General features: G+C 45.9%; 1 protein-coding gene across 1 annotated transcript in view; it reads right to left on the reverse strand.

The window, feature by feature from the left end:
- Nucleotides 1–240: 240 nt before the first annotated feature.
- Nucleotides 241–17,309, reverse strand: part of NCBP1 (nuclear cap binding protein subunit 1) — a 29,321-nt gene continuing 12,252 nt past the window's right edge. The window contains exons 9-23 of the mRNA XM_077345498.1: nucleotides 15,987–16,084; nucleotides 15,679–15,742; nucleotides 14,324–14,434; nucleotides 12,973–13,037; nucleotides 12,535–12,597; nucleotides 12,014–12,088; nucleotides 9,232–9,335; nucleotides 7,830–7,952; nucleotides 6,714–6,816; nucleotides 5,794–5,887; nucleotides 4,727–4,830; nucleotides 4,097–4,211; nucleotides 3,486–3,623; nucleotides 2,499–2,612; nucleotides 241–1,004 (exon numbers count right to left, since the gene is read on the reverse strand). Coding sequence (XP_077201613.1) covers nucleotides 891–1,004; nucleotides 2,499–2,612; nucleotides 3,486–3,623; nucleotides 4,097–4,211; nucleotides 4,727–4,830; nucleotides 5,794–5,887; nucleotides 6,714–6,816; nucleotides 7,830–7,952; nucleotides 9,232–9,335; nucleotides 12,014–12,088; nucleotides 12,535–12,597; nucleotides 12,973–13,037; nucleotides 14,324–14,434; nucleotides 15,679–15,742; nucleotides 15,987–16,084 — 1,485 coding nt within the window. The 3' untranslated portion in view covers nucleotides 241–890. The remainder of the gene's footprint in view (nucleotides 1,005–2,498; nucleotides 2,613–3,485; nucleotides 3,624–4,096; nucleotides 4,212–4,726; nucleotides 4,831–5,793; nucleotides 5,888–6,713; nucleotides 6,817–7,829; nucleotides 7,953–9,231; nucleotides 9,336–12,013; nucleotides 12,089–12,534; nucleotides 12,598–12,972; nucleotides 13,038–14,323; nucleotides 14,435–15,678; nucleotides 15,743–15,986; nucleotides 16,085–17,309) is intronic.

A 17,309-nucleotide genomic window follows, 5' to 3' on the forward strand; every position in this document is an offset into this window, starting at 1 on the left:
ACACCACACTGCTTCCTCCTTGCCAATACACATCTGGAACGGAAAGTGTTCCTTCCTAGGGCAGCTCCAGGCCATTCTGGCTTTCAGACCACTCTCCTCCTTGTGAGCAGAGCAAAGAGCACCTGTGGGGGGCATGATGAGCTTCCCTAGGAGCCTTACCTGAGACTCAGACTCATCAGTGGCAGCCCAGCTCTCAAGAGGTTCTAAGTAAGGGCCATTTTAGAGTGAATGGGATTGTCGACTTGCATTGTGACCCAAAAGAAACAACTAGGCAGCGTTTTTTCAAAAACATACTTCGATTGTATTTCAATCCTGTTTTCCTCCAACTGTGAAAATTAATTTAGATAACAAACATATACTCTAGGCTCGACCCTTCTCGGCGTTTCCACAAGTCTTATGGTGCCCCCACCCCCGAGGAGTTTAATCTCACCCTCCGTCAAAGCTGCTCTTCGGTCAGGTATGCGAGCCTCGAGACTCACTTCACATTATTAGAATGAGGGGATCGGTTCACAAAGGGGGTCAAGCAAAGATCCACGGGTTTCCAATTCGGGTTTTCCTATTTTTATATAAACCATCGAGGGGACGAAACGAATGCTACCGAGGAAACCGGCATTTCAAACCATTTCAAAATAATTAAAACAAAATAAAACAAAAAAACAAACAAACCACAAACACATTATTCCTCCCCAATCACCTAGGCAGTTGTTAACTAGAGTAAGGCCTCTACCGCTAAAACAACCCCCCCTCCCCCCCCATTAGAGTACTGTATAGCTCATCTAGGACAGCACGGTAAGCTTGCTTTTCAGGTTTAAAAGATGCCGAATCGTCCTGTTCCTGTTTTAAAAGGACAAGGTCAACAAGGTCCTGTACAAAAGAGGAGGAGGAGCTGCTCAGGCCTGCAGCGCACAGAACTGCTGGAACACAGCCAGTATGTGATGATCCAGTTCCGCTGTGAACAGAAGGTTCTCCAAGGTCACCATGTATTGCTGGATGGTCTGATGATGCTGCAGGGGGGAAAGAGGCATCTCAGCGACCTGTGCCATTGGCCTCCATGTGACACCCCCCCCTCTCCCCGTGAAAGCCCACAGCTGATGGCCCCTCTGGGGTCAGAAAGAGAATTTTCTCCAGAGCAGACTGACCAAGGATCCTGGTGGTGGTGGTGTTTTTTTTTTTGGTTTTTTTTTTGGGGGGGGAATCATCTGGGCATGGAATTGGGGGTCACTGTAGGTGGGCAGGTAGTTGTGAGTTTCCTGTATTCTGCAGGGGTTGGGCTAGATAACTCTAAAGGTACCTTCCAATGCTGTGATTCTCTATTGCGGGGGTAGTCAACCTGTGGTCCTCCAGATGTCCATGGACTACAACTCCCATGAGCCCCTGCCAGCAAACGCTGGCAGGGGCTCATGGGAATTGTAGTCCATGGACATCTGGAGGACCACAGGTTGACTACTCCTGCTCTATTGCACTGTAGCGGCAACAATTCCCCCCCCCTCACAGTTTGTTCCCATGGCTGACGGAACAGAAGTTTAGATACGGATTGTTATTGTGCATCCACGCTTGCCAGTGCTACAGAACAACATGGGGAACCTTGGTAGTCTGTCTGTGGCTGTAGAAAAGAGCAAGAGCCCAGTAGCACCTCGGAGACAAACACAATTTGCAGCAATGAAGGAGCGCCTGTGAGTCACCGCTCGCTTCTTCCGTTACGGCTGTATCTCAGGAAGTGAGGAGTGACTCGTGAATTTTATTAGCCTTCAAGGTGCTACTGGGCTCCTGCGCTTTTTAAGTGCTACAGAATTTGTGGCCATCCGCCTAACATTCTAGAACTCAAAAAGGGCAACCGACCACAGGGGCCAAGATGGCATTTTGTCTGAAGGAAGGTTTAAACAGCTTTAGACCCTTACTGTGTTTTTCCACCATGAAATTGATAACATCACAAGGGGGCAAGGTATTAAAAGGTTAAAAAAAACCCCTCAAAGTTATCCACTGAAATAACCCAGCAATAGGATTTAAAGTTGTATTAATGTATAGAATAGATGGCAACCTGTGGAATTCTCCACCAAAGAGGATGCACAAAGAGGCCTTTAGTGTATATGGACATCACCGGCTCCTATTCACAGCTAAAAGTGTTGTGCTCTGCTTTTAGCAGCAGTTCCTCCCTGCTTACTAGATACCTGGCAAAGTGCTGGAGCCGCCTCCCTGCCTAAGAACGCTTAGCCCCCCCTTCACAGAGCAACAAGGACAGCTGTCCACAGCCAACAGGGCAATTACGTTCAATGACAGCAGCTGTCGGCTCTAAGCACCTTCCTGAAATCCTGAGGATGCACGTCAGGAGAATCAAGTGGAATGCAACAAAAAAAGCAACTTTGGAGGGCTTGTAATCTAAGCCCTGGGTTTGGGACTGGCACGCCGAGCCAAGCGCATTGTCAAGGGATGGGGGCACAAGGAGCAAGTCAAGTTGAATCCCAGCTCCCCCCCAACCTTCGACTGCATCTGGTGCTTACCTGTAAAAAGATCTGCTGCAGCCTCTCTATGCAGTTCTTGTACCAAGGTGTGATTGCGTCAATCCCGCCAGTTTCACACCGCACAAGGTGCTCTGTGAGGATCATGATGAAGCGCTGGAAAGGAAAGAGAAGGTGACGGAGCTGCCGTCCGACCGATGATTCTCAAATTGCAGGGGAGCCAGCCTCCACAGACAAGACAATGCCCCTGTTACAAACTCCGGGACAGAATCAGGACGTTTGAGAAACAGCAGCTCTGGATGAATTACGGGACGATATAATCAGGAGGAGCAGCAGAGTGGTCTGGAAATCTTGTGAATATTGTCGTGACTTTCCTGCATTCTGCAGGCGGTTGGACTAGATGACCCTACAGATCCCCTTTCCAGCTCTATGACTCCATGATTCTAGTCTAGTGCCGACGGAAGTGCCGATTTCTAATCTAAGTTTGAGTCGAGTAGCACCTTTGACACCAACAAGATTCCCAGCTTTTGAGAGTCGGAGCTCCATTCTTCAGAGAGCTTTGACTCTTCAACACACAGAGTGTTGGCTCTTGATAGCCCGTACCTTGGAAACCCTTGCTGGCCTCTAAAGTGCTGTTCTACGGCAGGCCGACACAGCTGCCCTCCTGAAACAGCATTCTGACCTACAGCTTTGCTATAAAGCCAAGAGCCGAATCTAGGGTTGCGCGCTCCGGTCCGGTTCAGCCGCTTTGGCTATCACCGAAGCCTGAGGTGGCAAGAATCACAGTGGCGCACCTGCTGGCACCTGCACACAGGTGAAGAGCTCTGTGCCTGCATGCGAGCAACAGGTGGCACGCCACAACCCCTCCTCTCTGCACCACGGCAATGGCCACCTCGGGCTCCGGTGATCACCGAAGTGGCCAAACCGCACCGGAGTGCACAACCCTAGCCGAATCCCAGGCTGACCCCTGTTTGCTCACCGGACTAAAGTACCAGCCATCTATTGGGCAGTGAACACATCAGCCCCTACCTGGAATATGACAAGGAAGAGGTTCTTCTGCTCGCTTTGAGCTGACTCGACTTTCTCTTGCAAGCGCTCTATCTGTTCCTCCAGGAGCCGATCCTCCCGGTCACTGCTACGGTCGTCGTCATCGTCATCACTGTCTCGCTGGAATGAAGGTTACAGGTAAACATGCTGAGTGTGGGCAGGCCGAGAGGTCGTTTAAAACAGAAAACTCGGGTCAAGTTAGTGTCTGGCTTAACAGATTTCGTGCGTGATATGGCAAGAATGTCCAGAGCATTAACCAGCCATTACACATTCTTGCTTAGCCTACCCAAGCTTTTATTTAGAGCTTGAAGACACCTGGGGACAATCTCAGCACTTTTACCTGCCCTCCCCCTCCATATATGTGTAAGCACATATATGGCCTTACACTGTACCAGATCTTTGGCCCATCAAGGACAGTAGTGCCTGCTCAGGCTAGCAGCTGCCCTCTAGGGTCTTTAGATCCAGGTCTTTCATCATCACCTACCACCTGCTGTTTTAACTGGAGATGCTTGGGATTGAACCCGTGTCCTTCTGCATGCCAAGCAAACACTCTGCCAACAAGCCGCAGCCCTTCCCCCTGAAACGTTACATACCCGTTTATGCTGCTTGGCTAGTCTTGCTTTGGCCTCTTCTAATTCTTTCTCGATCATCAGCACATGCTTGTTCATCTTTCGGATGGTGGAGTGTAAGATTTCCCAGATATAAAATCTAGTGGAGAAGGCAACAATGTGAACCCACTTGTACAAAATAAGTTTGCTTGTATCAGCTGAAGAACGGTGTTACGTTTTCTTACAAAGAGTGATACGATGCAGGATACTGTAGACAGCCTGCATCATCAGTAATCAGCTTGTGTCATCATTATAAAAAGGTAAAGGTACCCCCTGTGCAAGCACTGAGTCATGTCTGACCCTTGGGGTGACGCCCTCTAGCGTTTTCATGGCTGACTCAATACGGGGTGGTTTGCCAGTGCCTTCCCCAGTCATTACCGTTTACCCCCCAGCAAGCTGGGTACTCATTTTACCGACCTCAGAAGGATGGAAGGCTGAGTCAACCTTGAGCCTTGATGGCTCCGTCCCTTCTCTGCTGCCCTTGCAGTCTCCCCCAAGCCATGGCCTGGCTATGTTTGTCCTTTGGCCTGAAAACCCCAAGAGGGATTGGCTGCAACTGGACAGCACTTCACATACACAGTCGAGAGGAAGGGAGAAGATACATTTAGTAGTTACCTAGTAAAGTCATGAGCCAGTTCGGACGAGAAAATCCAGTTGGCTACTGCGGCACAATCCACAATTTGAGTCCGAATCATCTTGTCCACCAGTACAGCAATCATCTGCACGATGGGAATGGAAGGCCTCGGTTCAGTTTTTCAGAAGTAGACCCCTTTTTATAGCCAAAGCCACAATAACACAAGGCACCACTTCTTTTGGTGGGTGCTCTGCTGCCCCCCTCCACACTCTAAGTCAGGGGTAGTCAAACTGCGGCCCTCCAGATGTCCATGGACTACAATTCCCAGGAGCCCCGGCCAGCAAATGCTGGCAGGGGCTCCTGGGAATTGTAGTTCATGGACATCTGGAGGGCCGCAGTTTGACTACCCCTGCTCTAAGTGGTAACAATTTATGTACATCCCAATACAGAGTTCAAACAGTTTGTCACTCTCCCACCCAACCAGTGCAGGAAGCGACACTCCCGTGCCTCACAATGGTTTTAGATTTTTGTTTAAAAAGTGTCTAGGAGCTCATACCACCTGACCTCGGAGTCTTCCCCCTGCATTTCTATGAGTCGTTGTGCAAGATTTGTCCCCTGTGCAATGGGAGCTGACTGACACAATGTGTGTGCATGCTTTTGGAGACCATTAAACTGGGTCTCCAATTTTAATTCTAGAAGAACTGTGCCTGTAGTGTGAATACCGTAGTACGGATTGTTATTCTTAGCTATTGTACCCTACTGGAGATGCTTTAAACTGTCATCAACATCCGATGTCTGGGAAACACCATGTGATGGGAACAGTAGTCCCAGCCTAGCTTAGCTTACCACTGTAAAAATTCCTGGGAGCAGACATGCAAAGGGGGTTGTGAATTACTGCATGTACTGTAAGAAGTGCAAGCTTATCTTTTTGGTCCGGCTTTGCACATAATATGGATATTTTTATCTCAAGCATGTCTGAGCCTCTGATTCGTGTCAAGCCTTAAATCAGACAGTGGACAGGGGCAAAGCCGAACTAGGAAGCCTTCAATGAGAAGAAAGTAAAAGACAGTGAAACAAAATCTTGGAGTGTTTGATGAATTCCTCTCACCTGCGGATGGTTCTTCCATACGTCGTACATCACTCTGAGGACATGGAGCTTCCCTTCATCGCTTTCTGCCAGTGCTTTGAAGACTTTACGGAACCTTATTCAAACGGGGGAAAAACAGGGATCCAACACCACACCATAGTAAGTCAGGCACCTTTTCCCTCCCAGCCAAAATGTTTATAGCCCACCAGTGTCCCACTGGCCAAAGTCTCTCCAGATTGTTCCATGCTTCTCATTTCCACTCGTCAGAGGAGAATCTTGCCTCGAGTGGGAAGGGAGCAATACCAAGTGCATTGCTGGTCCCCAGTAAAGGAGTCAAGCATTGGCCTTCTACTGGAAGCCAGCGAGGAAAAGGAATGACCTGGGGATGCCTTTCTCCTCACCTCGAGGCTCTCATGCAAAGCCTGCCCCAGCGATCACAAGCAAAGTGTCAACTCAGCAGGGCTGCCTTTGTCTGCACTGAGCCCTCGGTCCCCCCTCACTCCATCCGTCCACTGCTCACAAATTGCAATGATGGGCAAAAAGGACCAAGGGACAGCAGCAAGATGCCTCTCCCCACCAGAGTCAAAACATTCAGACCTTTTTAGTCCTATGTATCAGTAGTTCAAATTTTGAAAGTGGAACCCACATCTAAACTTAAGTCTTCTTTTGGCAAGCTGGTCCCCATTTGGTTGAGTTCCAGGGTCATATCTCCAACATCTAAATGGGACCCGTGTCCACCCCACATCTGGAGTTACTGCCCAGCTATTAGCCCCTCATCTTGAGCCGGGCCATAAAGTAGGTCTTGTATCTTTATTCAAAAGGCTGGATGTCAGTTGTTCTCTTAAACGTATGGATTTTGCTTGCATGTCAAGTCCCATCACATCATCACTAAAAATAAACCAATTGTAACTGGACAGGTAAAATGAACTGGCAATGCTTACTTTCCCAGAGCGCTGAAGGAATGACTGAATGACTTGGCAGCCAGATGCAGCAGAGTTTGTACGAAAATTTCAATCTTCAGGGGATTGAAGGAGAAGCCTTCGTCTAGAGAGGGAAAAAAGTTCAGTCAGTACTTCCCAAGCATCTTTGATTTGTTTGTTTTATTATTTTGCATTTATACCCTTGCCCTATCCTGCCCAGGGGAATTCATCAGGATTTTTTTTTTTGCCCATCTTAAACCTTTGCTAAAAAGTACAAGACTCTCTCATAATGATAATTAAGTGGGAATGGTTAACACGACTCTTCTCCGGCACATCAGGCTATCCATCCCAAAGGAGCCACAGCGTATTTGGCCGAGGCTGTGCCTTCTTCATACAAGGGGTGTAATGGGTTTTTTTAAAATTACACCAGCACCCATTCAGACAAAACTTGCATAAGAATGTATTCACCAAAGATATGACGATGCCACTTTCATGGTATAGTTTAATAATTATATTTTAATAAATTAATTTCAAGGTGTATTTTATTATATATTTTCATAATAAATTACGTGAACATGAACATGGGGAAAACGAGATTTTTCAAGTAGGCCAAGGAGTCTTGTTTAACACTTAGTCTTTCTGCATGCTCATGTAAACAAGCCACTGAGATCCGCCCACTTTGGTGCCATGACACATATCGCCTGTATCCAAGGAACCATGCAACTAATCCCAAAAGGGATTAAGAAAGAGAGTTGGTTTTCATACACCAGGATTCATACACCAGGGAGTCGCAAAGCGGCTTACAATTGCCTCCCCTCCCCTCTCTCCACAACAGGCACCCTGCGAGGCAGGTGGGGCTGAGAGAGCTCTAAGAGAACTATGAAAGCACACAACTTCACGCAGCTGGCTACATGTGGAGTAGCAGGGAATCAAACCCAGTTCTCCAGAGTAGAGGCTGCTGCTCTTAACCATAACACCACGCAAGCTCTGTTCCGAGAAGAGCTGCAGATTTAGTTTAGCTCAAATTTAACTCCAAAGAATCCCTTTATGCCTGGCCTATGCAATCTTAGAATGAGACACGGTAATTTGGTAATTCATAGTACTATCTATTCTTTTGCTGCTGTGAAAACCCTTTACCATCATCATCGTCCTGATTAGGGTTGGGAACGTCTTTCAGGATAGTGAGGATTTCCTCGGTGGTGGCTTTGTTTTTAATGGCGATGTTCAAACAGAGTGCAACGTTGTATCCAGGAAGAGCCTCTGCACATAAGGACAAAAAGAAATCAGTTAGAAACTTGGCACAATCCTTTTGCAAATGAAAGACAGTGTGCTTACTGCCAAGCGGCTGTTCTTAGAAGGGCTGCAAACTTCTGAGAGACATCCACGTTCGCCCTCTTCTTCCAACTCCTCCTCGGGTCTGGACCCGTATTTTAAAGTTTGAGATTATACATCAGAAGGGCAGGGTGTCTACTTATCAGGGTGTGGTGTGTGGCTGTGTGACGCCAGGTGGCTGTGCACCAATAGATGAACCCAATCATACCATCAAAATGTTAAGAGCTGTGGGACCAAATGAATTCTAGCCACTAGGAAATGATCAAACTCCTTCAAGTAGAGGTCCCTTGGGCAACACGGTGCCCTACCAAGGGTTTACAGAAAGTGGTGTGGCCAGATGGCACATTTGCCCAGCAGGATTTAAAAGAAAAGAAGCTTTGACAGCAACTACCACCACGGCACAAGGATCTCTGCTACGTGACTGCAAATATGCTCAGCGTAGGCAAGAATACTTTTAAGCAATATAGCTCGTTTTAGAAGGCATCTTGTTAAACAGAACTCCTGCCAGAAATGTTGATATTATTCGAGTTGAATGTCACCACAGCCCTCGACATTCTGTGGCTGGCTCTGCTTCTGCCGGCCGCCATTCCGCAGCTGCACCAGCCAGTCCGTGTCAGAATTCCAAAGGTTCAAAGACACTGGGGCCCCGTTCCCTGAAATTTCTTTGGAGCTCCTGAGAACTGGCTGTACTGTAACTACATCTCTTTGCCGATTCTATATCCGACTGAGCTTCAAGGCTCGAGTCTTTTTGATGGGGATAAAATAAGGTTTAAAATTTTAATTTTATGAATTTAAACCATACGTTTTAATGCTGTGATCCATCTGGAGCCTTTGGGGAAGGTCGAAATATAAATGGAATTATAAATACATAAGTCAGATGCCCGATCTACTGCCCCTTACGGGAACCTGGTGAGAAAGGCAAGAAGGATTCCCATCTTGTAGACCTAGAGCTGAGGCTATGACAGAAGAGCTTGTGTAAGGCCCCAAGATTTCAACAGGATTCAAATGGAGTAATCTGCCTTGCCAATCTTTGAGCTGCCACACTACATGCTCTTTCAGAAAACCAATTCTCCAAAAGCCCTTTTCCCTCAGAACTATCAGGCTTTGCCCTTAAGAGTGATGTGGGTGCATCCTCTCCAAAAGTAACAACAGTTTTCCCAGAAACCATCATTTCTTCTAAAAAAAGCCACACAAACAGCACACATACTGTTACTTTCGTCTCCGTATTTATAAATGCACGCTGGATTTGCCGGGAGTAGGACTGAAAAGGTGGCAGGAACGATATCTACGGTTTGCTGATGGTACGACAGCCTGGGGGAAAGAAAAAAGGAAATATTTTACAGGAAGTGGACAAAGGGCTTTGACCGATGCCAAACACAGAGCAGACAGACCCATGAGTTAGTACAGCACTCCCCTGGCCAATGCTGGTAGTTTCCAAGTCACGTTGCCAGCTGAGAAACACAGTTTGCCTTCTTAAAAATCTGTCCTTGCACCAGACTGCAACCCAGCCATGCTTGCAGAACTCTTACTGCAGCCTAGAAACCTTTCAGAAATGAAACCCTTCATTCCTATGTGCTAAAAGCAAGGCAATAGCCTATGCTAAGGATGTATGTGTTCAATGGCTGGAAATGTATCATACATAACACATAATAGAATCAGAGTCCAGTAGCACGTTTAAGACCAACAAAGATTTATTCAGGGCGTGAGCTTTCGAGTGCAAGCACTCTTCATCAGACTATGATCTCCTTACATGACAGGGAATATATAGCAAAAATCAATTCTGTTACGTCAGTAGACTGTGTCACAACCAAATACAGCCAATGATAATCCTTTGTCAAAACAGCCAATCATCTATACATACACACACACAAAAGATGCATCTGAGTGGCTAAGACACACTGAACAAAAGAGCAGAACTATGGGGATTTCCTTAGAATCTTTTTTTTTTTTTTAACGGCAACTGAATCTTATGCAAATGGAAGCCTAAAGTGTAGATTACTGGGCATGAAATCACAAAATCTCCGTGAGACAGCCAGAGGACTCCTTTGAATTTGGGACTTCTGCCAAGTGATGGGTCCCTTGCCTTATATTTTTACCAATTAACAGGTCCCCAACTGCGGTGACCATTTATGTCAAGCAAGATTTAATGCTCTCTCCTCTGCCCTATTCTGAAAGAATAAAGGTAAAGTAAAGGTATCCCCTGTGCAAGCACCGGGTCATGTCTGACCCTTGGGGTGACGCCCTCTAGCGTTTTCATGGCAGACTCAATACGGGGTGGTTTGCCAGTGCCTTCCCCAGTCATTACCGTTTACCCCCCAGCAAGCTGGGTACTCATTTTACCGACCTCGCAAGGATGGAAGGCTGAGTCAACCTTGAGCCGGCTGCTGGGATTGAACTCCCAGCCTCATGGGCAGAGCTTTCAGACTGCATGTGTGCTGCCTTACCACTCTGCGCCACAAGAGGCTCATACCAAGGAATTATCATACTGCATATTTAGGATGTGATGCTGTTTACGAATTTGCCACAAATTTACTTTCTCCTTATATCTGTTCTCTTATGATCCCTGCTCTATTGTCTGAGGAAGTGTGCATGCACACGATAGCTCACGAATTGAATAAATCTTCATTGGACTCAAATTTTGTTATCTCAAGTTGTATAGTACAAGGGGAGGGGATTGTCTGTTCCATTCCCCATCTTTCCCTTGCCATTTCTGAAGTTAATGGAACAAGTATAACAAAGACACAACTGTGTTCCCCCAAAAACAAAATAAAGAATAAAAAAACCAGCCCGTTTCTTGTCACAAAGGAATCAGAGGGTCAGTATTTGAACACTTCAAGACATACAGCTAGCGTCCCAACAAGAGCTAGACAGGTGAGAGTGTGCTCACTTGATCTTCTCACAGCCAACAAATGAAAATAGGCACATTCTTTTACACTTGTAACTGACCCTCTTCTGTCACCTGAGTATACCCACCCAGTGACCCATGGCTGGAGGCTCTCCTTTGTCTACTGTACATTAAACTGACCACTGTAGCCTATGTCTCATCTAACAATGGAGCTGGTTGTAAGAACTCTTTACACTTGTAGATCCTCAGCATTTACCACTCGATGGGCGGTTACAGCAGGGGTAGTCAGGCTGCCTTACCACTCTGCGCCACAAGATACGTCCCTGTAATTCCGTCCATGTTGGAAACATGTGTGTTTTTCTACTGTAGAATCTATGCCATTACTTGTGGGCAGCTCATCAACCCACTCCTTTCTGAATGACACAGATTTGACAATGAGGCTAAGGTCATTTTTTAACTAAAAAACAAAGGCTCTCTGGTCACTGAATCGGTTGCCAAGTTTATACGCCTGGCTATGAGGTTTTGTACTTGGAGATCAACACTATGATGTATTTTTTTGGCTTCCTTTTGTGTATGCCAATAAGATCTTCTGATTCTTACTCTAGACCTCTTAAGTTGGAGAAGTCAGTCCTACAGAATGGAACAGGATTTGTTTCAGCTGCAAATGTCCTGTTGTTGGGGTAGCAAGACTGCAAAAGACAGTGTGGCTGCCTCCAGCTTCAGGTGGAATGCCAGGCTGCAGTGTAACATCACATGGATGAGCTCTTCCTCCTTCAACCACATGCTCCCAATCAATTAGAAAGGTCCACTTTTAGTGCAAACCACTCATCTACACCGGCAACAGATGGCCAGAACTTGACCCTCCAAACTGTGGTTTGAAGGGCGACTGTGGCTGGCCACAGTTTGTACGCCACAGCAAAAGCTGGTTTGCACAAAAGCATTGAACATGTGCAGGGAGGATGGAGGACATGAACACACTGTGACAAACCAGTGTAAGAACAGAGAGTCTGCTTCAGAGGTTTCTTCATGGCTCTCTCCCTCCCCCCCGGTTAATTTCATCATAATACATAGCTTATTCTGGCTACCAGTACCCAAACACACACACACACACACATCCCATTTGCAATTCTGAGATTTGACTTACCTCATGCATTTCTCCAATACTTCTTTAACAAATTTAGGTTTGGGCTTATCTAGGTCGTGAGTAAGACAGTCCGACCTAATAACATCAAAAAGTAACAATAAAATCATGTAATTATTGTCAATCCACTTATGTTTTCCCTTGTACATGCTGGTTAGACACTTTTAAGAACTACTGCAATGTCAGTAAGAAAGCAAATTAATACTGGAGCACGATGTGTGACTGCAAATTGCAAATTTATTCCTACATAAGGTGCTCAAAAAGGGCAATATTTTTAAACGAGGGAGATGGACGAGTTAACTTTCCGCACAAATAGCCAGAATCATCACCATTTTGGGAATGTACTGTAAATTGACAAGGCCTCCCTGAGCCCCCGGGGAGGGCGGTATATAAATATAAATATAATAAATAAAATCTCAGAAGGAGCTAAGAATGACACTACCTTTAAGGGCACAGCAGGAAGCTAAATCATTTTGCGAGGCAGCACGAAGCAAAAGCTTAGACTAGGGCACCCAGAAACTTACCAGTCTTCCCAACTCCAACGGAACTGAAAATTGCTCAAATGGTGGGAAAACCAATTGATGAACCTTAAATGAAAAACAAAATTCAAGTTCTGGTTATTTCTCAGTCTCTGGCCCAGGGCCGTTCACAGGGTCGTTACTTTAGTCAGTAACCTTTTATTGGCATAAAATATGTATAAAACATACAGAAATAGGGCTTATAATTTCAACAAAATAATAAAATGGTTACATAACCAAACAGATCTTAAAACGATAGGTCATCTCCCATTAACTTCCAAACCAAGCTATATATTTTATACCGGAGTGTTCTTTCCAACTCACTGCCATTACAGGGACACAAAAAACAAGAAGGGCCCATAAAAAATGGCCCATAAAACTATATACAAACTGGGGGGGAAGATGGCACTTCCACTGAGCTCCTTAGTGATCTACCACACTTACCTGTCTATGCATGTTGTATTCATTGTATCCAGGCGCATGTATAGCATTTCAGTGGCTTGTGCCAGCTGTGCATTTCTGGTTAAGGTACCAAAGGTTATGGGGTTTTGAGGGATATGTGCAGCCTGCCCCTCCCACCGGTTAGAGACTTGTCACAGCTCCATAATACAAAAGCAGAGGCAGCATGCTTATTTATTGTACCTGCTTTCCAGAATTAAGCTTTCAAGTCATTTTTCTGACAAAAAAGTTTAGCCGTGGATACAAGAATGTTTTGCTTTCTTCTCAGAGATGTCACCAGTAGCTGAATATGCAATCGACTTACTTTTCGTGGTGCTGAGGATGAGCAACATTTCACCGTGAAGGTTTACAAATATACCATAGATACCAACCAAAGTATCTCCTTACTATCTTGGAGCTTATTCAGGGACTAAAACCCAGGGAGAAACATTGTCGTGAGCTTTCAGATACCACCTCCAACCCCACTCTTTACAGCAGAGTGTTAACAATATTTGCTTCTAACACATTACAAGAAAAGGAGGTTCCAGTTAAATATTAGAAAGCATATTTTGACGGGGAGGGCTTTTCATAGAGGGAATATGGTGGAGAATACTCCCCCACCCCCACAATAACAGGGGTTTCCAATCATATGGCCAGGGAAACCCTACACTAAAATGATGGGTAGACTTATTAATCCATTAAAGCTCTTTCCAATTACAATGACGAAATTAAGTTAGGAATGAGGAGAATTACCAGTGGATAATTAAGGAAACTGCACTTGCTGACTACCACCTTTGACTTCAGCCCTATTCTGACTTCTAAACACTGCAAAGTTCAATTTGGAATAGGAAGAGATATCCCAATTAACTCTAAGTGCATACTTATAAAGTGGGACGCTCTGAGAAATAAGCCACTGTGGTTGGAAGAAAACAATCCTCTGAAACAAGTAACAAGAAGCAATGCAAAAAGCAAAATCTGGAAAAGGTATTTATCAGTATTATTTTATCACAATCTCCATCCCAAAGATAGCATGGTCACTGCTTGTACTAAAAAAGAAAAACAGCTACTGCTATAATCATCTGCTCCCAAATAAGAAGAGAAGTTGATTTTTATACCCTGCTTTTCACTACCCAAAGGAGTTTCAAAGCAGTTTACAATCGCCTTCCCTTCCTTTCCCCACAACAAACACCCTGCTCAGTAAGAACAGCTCTGACAGGATTGTGACTAGCCCAAGGTAGCCCAGCTGGCTGCATGTGGAGGAGCAGGGAATCAAACCTGGCTCTTTCAGATGAGAGGCCACTGCTCTTAACCACTACACCACGCTGAGGATGAGAGAGACTTTTAAAAGAAAGGATACAACTTGGGGTAAAGAGCCAGGCTGAAGTTTACAGAGTTCAATAAGAAGTGTTGTGTACATGACCTCTGTGCGTGGCGGGACAGGAAGCTGGAACAGCTCCGAAAAGATGACCTGTGGGGGGGAAAACAGATTCAATGGAGAGGCGGAAATGCATTTGGTCTGCAAGCGACTGATTTCACTCCTGACAGGCATTGTTAACCTGCCCCTGATAACTCTCGGCCCTCTTGCTTTGTGAAAGAGCTGCTTTTATAAACATTATATAAAACAATGCAGATTTATGCAAAAATGTCATGCAAGAACGCCAAGGGCACTTTCAACATACATGTTATCGCACCGAACAAGGCAGAAGAAAGGGCAAAAAACGAGGGATGGGCTATCACCAGAGTCCAGGGCGATGCTAAGCCAAGACAGACAACCATCTTATCCACATGGGATGTGTCTCGCTATCCAGCAGGCCCGTGCAGAACAATCTGGTCATCTGCCTGGACTTTCTCTGAATGTTGGCGTACATCATACTGGAAGGTGGCTTTTTGTTTTGCCATTTCACAAGGTCAAAGATCTCCCCACTTCAGGCCACTTCGAAGCTAGAAGTGTTGCTGCCTTGACAAGGAGTCTGCCAGATTTGTTGTCCTTTTGTGCACAGATGGATTTCAGCACACTGCGATTAGTGGGAATAGGGAGCGACCGGCACAAGACATAACGCAACGACACACGCAGATTGTGTGTCTTTCTCCCCAGACTTCCATTCTAGGCACTGACTTCCTAACTCTTAAAGGCCTGTGCAAATACTTTGGAAGCATTTCAAACATTTTGCCTACCCACTCAGCTAAAGCTCCCAACACAACCTGTACAGTCAGAAATTAGGCATTTCTTTGGGTTTCTTTTGTGCCTTCATTTAAGATGAAGTATAACAAGAATGGGCAGATTTCAGGGGCCTCGGACCGAAGCAATTCTCCATAGCTTTGTAATGTACGTTTTAGAGCTATATGCCAATCAGGGTATCACTGTTACTGGACAGACAGATTGTATCGACTGAAGTTTACTACCTAAGTTGTATTTAGTAAAGGTAAAGGTATCCTTTGTGCAAGCACCGAGTCATGTCTGACTCTTGGGGTGACGCCCTCTAGCATTCCCTTGGCAGACTCAGTACAGGGTAGTTTGCCATTCCCTTCCCCAGTCATTTACCCCCCAGCAAGCTGGGTACTCATTTTACCAACCTCGGAAGGATGGATCGAACTCCCAGCCTCAAGGTCAGAGCTTCAGACTGCATGTTGGCTGCCTTACCACCCTGCGCCACAAGAGGCTCTGTTGTATTTAGTAGGTCAAATTTAATGGTCTATGTTAAGAAAACATACCTCAACTATGTGGTAGTTCAGAGGGATCTTGTTCTTTCCAGGGTAGCTCAGTAATTTGGCAGCACTAGAGAAAGAGACAGATGTGCGACTGAGGATACAAGTCTATATGAGGCTAGCTAGGAAGAACGAAATATGCTTTTAGTTGTATATTATGTGCATGAGGCGCTACATAGCAGTTTGCTCTGCTCCATGAATCAAACACACACACACAACCTGAGGATGGAAAACAGTGCTGGAGGAGGGTGACCATTCCCCTCCCAACACACACGCATACACCCCTGTCCCATATAAAGGCCAAGATTCCTCACCATGTTTTTCTCTCCTTCCAGTGTGACTTGATGATGCAGTGCAGATTTTCTTCTATGACAAACCTCTCTACGGAATGGCTGCCTGGCATGACAGGACCCTGTGGGAAGGATGCAGAGGAGACGAGAGGGACAGTCTCACAGCCGGCCTGAATGGCAAAGTCTGATCACATGACCGTCATTAGAGCTCTGTTCTAGCAATGTATTTTGCATGGGGATTTAAACATTTTGCCAAGTCTTTTCAGCCTGGAAAGTGTATAGGCCACAGTTAAGTTCTGTTACTGTTTACAAACAGAGGCAATTCGGATAAAATGTGACAATCAGCCGCAAATCAAAGAACAAATCCAAAAGTGCGGACTGCAATGGTTTGGCCGTGTCTGCAGAATGAACACCAGCAGAGGAACGACCAACTGAATGGAAGATCCAACGACTGGCGCCAAAGAAAACGTGGCTCCAACCGATCGAGGAAGACCTTAGAAAACAGCAACTGACAATCCACATGGCCAAAATTACTGTCACCAGTCGCCAAGACTGGAAACGTATTATAAACAAGGCAAAAAAAAATCCAGCGGCACCTACAGCAGTGTATTGGCCGAGAGAACAACCTCCTCCACCAATCGCCAGCTAAAGGATAGAAAGAATAGAGAATGGCATAGCCCCCACCAAGCTACTTCTGTGAACACAAAAGGCAGTTTCTGACTTTCCTCAAACCGCAGTTTTCCTATGTCATGTGGCCAGCTGTTTTTAGAAGCAAAGAGCAGCTACTAAAAAATAATAATCAAAACCTTAACCCTTGCATGAGCAGCAGTGGCTCTCTGGATCTCTGACCTGGACCAAACCAACAAAATTATCAAATTGAGACTAGACAAAAGTTGGGATCCTCAGCTATGAATGTTTCTAACCCTGTGGGTGTCCTCAGTTACCATTTAGCTCAATGTAGGGATTCTTTTTTCTGGATTAAAACTGAAGTCACATTTCACTCTGGTACTCAGGAAATTCTGTATTGCCCCCTCTCCAGTGTCCAGCACTGTCCATGCAGCCTCCATGCAACTCCAAGGAAACCCAACTGCTTGTGGAAATCCCACCCTCCCCTGATGCCAGTGGCAAGAGCTCACATGTGGACTGCAGAAAGCATTCCCCCCACCCCACCTCCAAAGGAGGGAACTGTGCCCATCTGGAGAGCATCAGGAAGCAGCTGGATGGCTGCTGTGCCAAGGGCATGGCGTACCCCTCCCCCTTCAACTGCCTGCGGAGGAGGGCTGTGAAGTCTCCATGTGAGCTGCTCCAAGCCCATCAGGTGTAGCTCAGCTGAGCCAGGGAATCCCA

The sequence above is a fragment of the Paroedura picta genome, chromosome 7 (assembly GCF_049243985.1).
Source record: "Paroedura picta isolate Pp20150507F chromosome 7, Ppicta_v3.0, whole genome shotgun sequence".
Classification (NCBI taxonomy): Eukaryota; Metazoa; Chordata; class Lepidosauria; order Squamata; family Gekkonidae; genus Paroedura; species Paroedura picta.